Here is a 4,481-nt window from a genome sequence, read left to right on the forward strand (position 1 = left end):
TACTTTGGCGAATGCTCTAGTATTTACTAGTAGGGTAGGCTGGTATATATAAGAGGGGAAAACGTGACGCGGAGAGAAAAAAGGTAATGTGTGTGTAGATAGTGAGTAATTGAACTGCAGTCAGAAGTATTGTTGACGTTCGTTGATTAGCGTTTGTTTTAGCGCATTGTTGAAGTTAAGTGTATCGGTTAAGTTATATTCGGAAAGAATAAACCAGTTTTTATTAAGAAAGAACTTGTGTCGCTTAAGTTTCGTCGGAACGAAGTTACAGAAAGTTAATTAACAAACGGAGACGTAACACTGGTTTATTCTTTCCGAATATAACTTTACCGATACACTCAACTTCAACAATCGCGCTAAACAAACGCTATAACAACGAACGTCAATAATACTTCTGACTGCAGTTCAATTACTCACTATCTACACATACATTACATTACCTTCGTCACGTTGTCCCCTCTTATATGCTATTTCGATGTTGTGATGTCCATGTAGTTTCCGGACCGAGTCCAGTTGTTTTTGGTTTCTTTGTTGTTGCTTTTTGCAATTAAAGTAAGTAAAAAGATCCGCGATTGGATAGTTTCCTAAAACGGAAGGATAATAAAGCGAGTATGTGATTTAAATTAATAAAGCAGAACCGAGTCGAAAGATTCATTGTGAAGTACCCCTTTATTGCTATTCACAACTGTAATATGGCATAAACACGCGCACACACTGTGTATATAGTAGATAATAAAGAGACTAAAGTGGAAACTACATTTTTGTTGCTATTCACAACTGCAATACGGCATAAACACGCGCACACACTGTGTATATAATAGATAATAAGGAGACTAAAGTGGAAACTACATTTTTATTGCTATTCACAACTGTAATACGGCATAAACACGCGCACACACTGTGTATATAATAGATAATAAGGAGACTAAAGTGGAAACTACATTTTTGTTACTCTAGTTCTACTTACTAAATTAACATAGCTTTTCACCTCACCGAAAATATTCCCAACTTTAAAAAAAAATTAAATAAATATTGAAATAAAAAACTAGATGGAGAAATGAATGCGCGAAGCTGGAGAGAATATCAATGTTTGGTTTATAAAACCTGAATTGGCATTACTAATGACACGGCCCAAAACCTGAGAACCGACGTTCAATGTCTGTCTGACAATCTTATATCTGACCACAATGATCTCTTGTAAACTTTTGCTGTCACCCAACACCCTGCTATCCCGAATTCCAAGGCACCAGCAGATAAACGAAAGTTATATTTGTTGTTCAAATATATAAGGTTGATCTAAGGAACTACAAAATTCGTTATTGTAGCAGTCACGAACAATTCTATTCTATATCAAGGCAGTAACGCCCCCACGGTTGAAAGGGCGAGCATGTTTGGTGTGACAGAGATTCGAAACCGCAACCCTCAGATTGTGATTCGAGCGCCCTAACCACCTGGCCATGCCGGATCTCGTGAATTATTATTACCAAATGTGGACTTTAATGACAATTTTCATAACTTTTTTTTTCTAAAATAACCAACTACCTGAAACTTTATTTTTAATTATATTATATTGACGTTTGAACTTATGTTCATCAATTTATCTTTAGCCAATCGACCTTGGAAGTTTTACTTGATGAGCACAATAATAACAACATTCGTTTGACTGTTAATGAACACTTTCAAATTTCACATGAGTTATATATTAATTAAATTAAATGGTTTTATAACTTTAATGATTGATAATCTGAAAGTATTTTCATTGTTAACAGACAATGGTGCAGAGACAGCTACGACCACTTTTTATCTCTTCTCCAGTCACCGGATGCGAGTATAGCTGGCGTTATACCGTTATCAGGATATGATCTGAGTACTACAACTGAGGAGTCTGTTAAAGTAAGATAACTACTCACGAAGTATTGAAAATGAATTTTTCAAAGTTTATCAAATTATATTTATATCAGTAATACTTTTGTTTTTTATGTCTAAAGATATGTAGTGTTTTTCAATTATAACTCAGCAGAATATACGGTTATCAACAGGGATGCAAGGGTAGTAAAATTTGGCCGAATACTGGGTTCGGCCGGGGCCTGGTGTCAACCGGGACCGGTTTCTCCCCTCGCCCCCCCCCCAAAAAACAACATACACAAAAATTAGAAATAAAAACGCCCCCAGTGACACAGCGGTATGTCTGCGGACTTACAACGCTAGAAACCGGGTTTCGATACCCGTGGTGGGCAGAGCACAGATAGCCCATTGTGTAGCTTTGTGCTTAATTACAAACAAACAAGAAATAAAAACAAATTTGACGTTTATTACATTTAACCGAAAAAGAATATTCCAGTTTTACTTTCAACTTTCAAAATTAACTAACAAAAATGTGCACACCAGTTTGCAGAATACCTGTATTTTTGGAATTGGTTTAAATTGTATTTTAGCAACAGTAGCATTTCGGCGTTATCGGGTAAAAGCCTTGACCTTTCGTGTGTGAAAGTGTTGCCAGCGGCGTTAAAAGCCCGTTTTCTGTTCGCACTGATCGTAGCCATTGCGAGAAATCGAGCTTCATTTGACTTCCAAAAGTGTTTGTTTGTTTTTTGTTTTTTATTTCGCGTAAAGCTACACGAGGGCTATCTGCACTAGCAGTCCCTAATTTAGCAGTATAGTACTAGAGGAAAGGCAGCTAGTCATCACCACCCACCGCCAACTCTTTGGCTACTCTTTTTACCAACGAATAGTGGGGTTGACCGTCACATTATAACGCCCCCACGGCTGAAAGGGCGAGCATGTTTGGCGGGACGGGGATTCGAACCCGTGACCCGCAGATTGCGATTCGAGCGCCCTAACCACCTGGCCATGCCGAGCCTCCAAAAGTGAGGCCAGTGAAAATAAATACAGGAACAGTAACGTTGACACGTTTTAGAATCATTAATTCCTAGCCCCAACTTCTCAAGCTATGCCTGTTAATAACCTGTATTGTTCTCTGAATCTCCAACTTTCAGTAGGCAGTCATTCTTTGTTGCTTGGAACACGTTTTTTTAACTGAACCAGTTATTGACTGTAACTTTCGGTAAGTTGCCACAAAGATTAGGGCTTAACTACCATTTTCAATTTCCCGGATTCAGCTGTTTTTAACTTCGACACTCGGACGGAACCGAGTATTACCGGGAAGCCCAATAACCGGCCGGAGCCAAATATCTGGACGGGTACCCATGCATCCCTAGTTATCAATGCTATGTTTCTTCAAAATAATTAAAACATCAGTTTATTTGTACGTTATGATAAATAAATCTAAATTCAAGAATTTCTTACAGACTATTTTTCATATAATGTAGATATAAATCAGTAACATCAAGAAGATTCGTCGCTCACATAAAGCGTAAACAGCCTATTGTAAACTTTATATTTAAAAACAATAAAGTGTTTATACACACACAGAAAGTGACAAGATTTTTTATATGTTATTATTACAAGTTTAAGGTTTAGAAAAATCAGACAGTACGTTGATAGATTAATTAATTAAGAGTTTAAGGTTTAGAAAAATCAGAGAGTATATTGGTTAATTACTTAATTTTTTCGTAATTAATTTCATTATTGTAAAATTATTGTTTTATCGTATTATGCGGTGAAGGAAAAGTATTAGGAAAAAAAGAATCAAATACTCATGCAAAATCTCTGAAATATTCCAAATAATTTAACAGTTGTATATTTTTATAGCTGATGTGTAAATGCCATTAATTAATGAAGAGCCTATTTACAGACCCATGCATCTGGCAATGGCCCGGTGGTTAGGGTACTCGGCTTACAATCTGCGTCACTGAACACGCTCGCGCTTTCAGTTATGGGGGTTATAATTAGACGGTCAATCCCACTCTTCGTTGGTAAAGAGTAGCCCAAGATTTGCGGTGGCCGGTGTTCACTAGCTTTGCACTAAATTCTGCAACAAAACAAACTATTATGTACTATTTAAGATTATTTGAAAATATTATGTTCAGTTTCTAATATAAATAATTTAAGTAACTGTTTAATCACTTAGAGCTCCTACCCTTTATGTTAACCTGTAAAAAATAATAATTACATATCAATTAAACTTATATATAAGTAGGTTTAACTTACAAGTTATTCATACAGGTATTGAAATTTAGCTTTTCGTAACTGCAGGCCAGTACTATACCAATTTGTTTAACGTTATGTCAAATATGGTGTAGCTATTCCATGAAATATTCGGTTAGCTATATTTTCTAACAGGTCTGATGAAATTCATCTTTGTTATTTTGAAGTCGTTTGATACAGAGTGAAGGACCGTAGTCTAACCTTTCAGTTTCAAATATATCCTTCCTGAAGTTCTAAAGACGTTATTTAAGGTTAGGATGTGGGTTTTGAGCAAGCCACTGGAATTATTTTGTTTCTCTCACACAAATATATTTTATATTAGCCTTGTGGTAACGGACATTACCTGCTGGTACAAACCTTTGGCTATTCGACCA

At 36.2% G+C, this 4,481-nt stretch overlaps 1 protein-coding gene across 1 annotated transcript in view; it reads left to right on the forward strand.

Annotated features, from left to right (window-relative positions):
• LOC106474764 (D-aspartate oxidase-like) overlaps window positions 1-4,481 on the forward strand; it is a 25,310-nt gene that overhangs the window by 1,361 nt on the left and 19,468 nt on the right. Inside the window, exon 2 of the mRNA XM_022403068.1 lies at window positions 1,770-1,893. Within this exon, the coding sequence (XP_022258776.1) occupies window positions 1,770-1,893 (124 nt within the window). The remainder of the gene's footprint in view (window positions 1-1,769; window positions 1,894-4,481) is intronic.

The sequence above is a fragment of the Limulus polyphemus genome, unplaced genomic scaffold (assembly GCF_000517525.1).
Source record: "Limulus polyphemus unplaced genomic scaffold, Limulus_polyphemus-2.1.2 Scaffold7659, whole genome shotgun sequence".
Taxonomy (NCBI): Eukaryota; Metazoa; Arthropoda; class Merostomata; order Xiphosura; family Limulidae; genus Limulus; species Limulus polyphemus.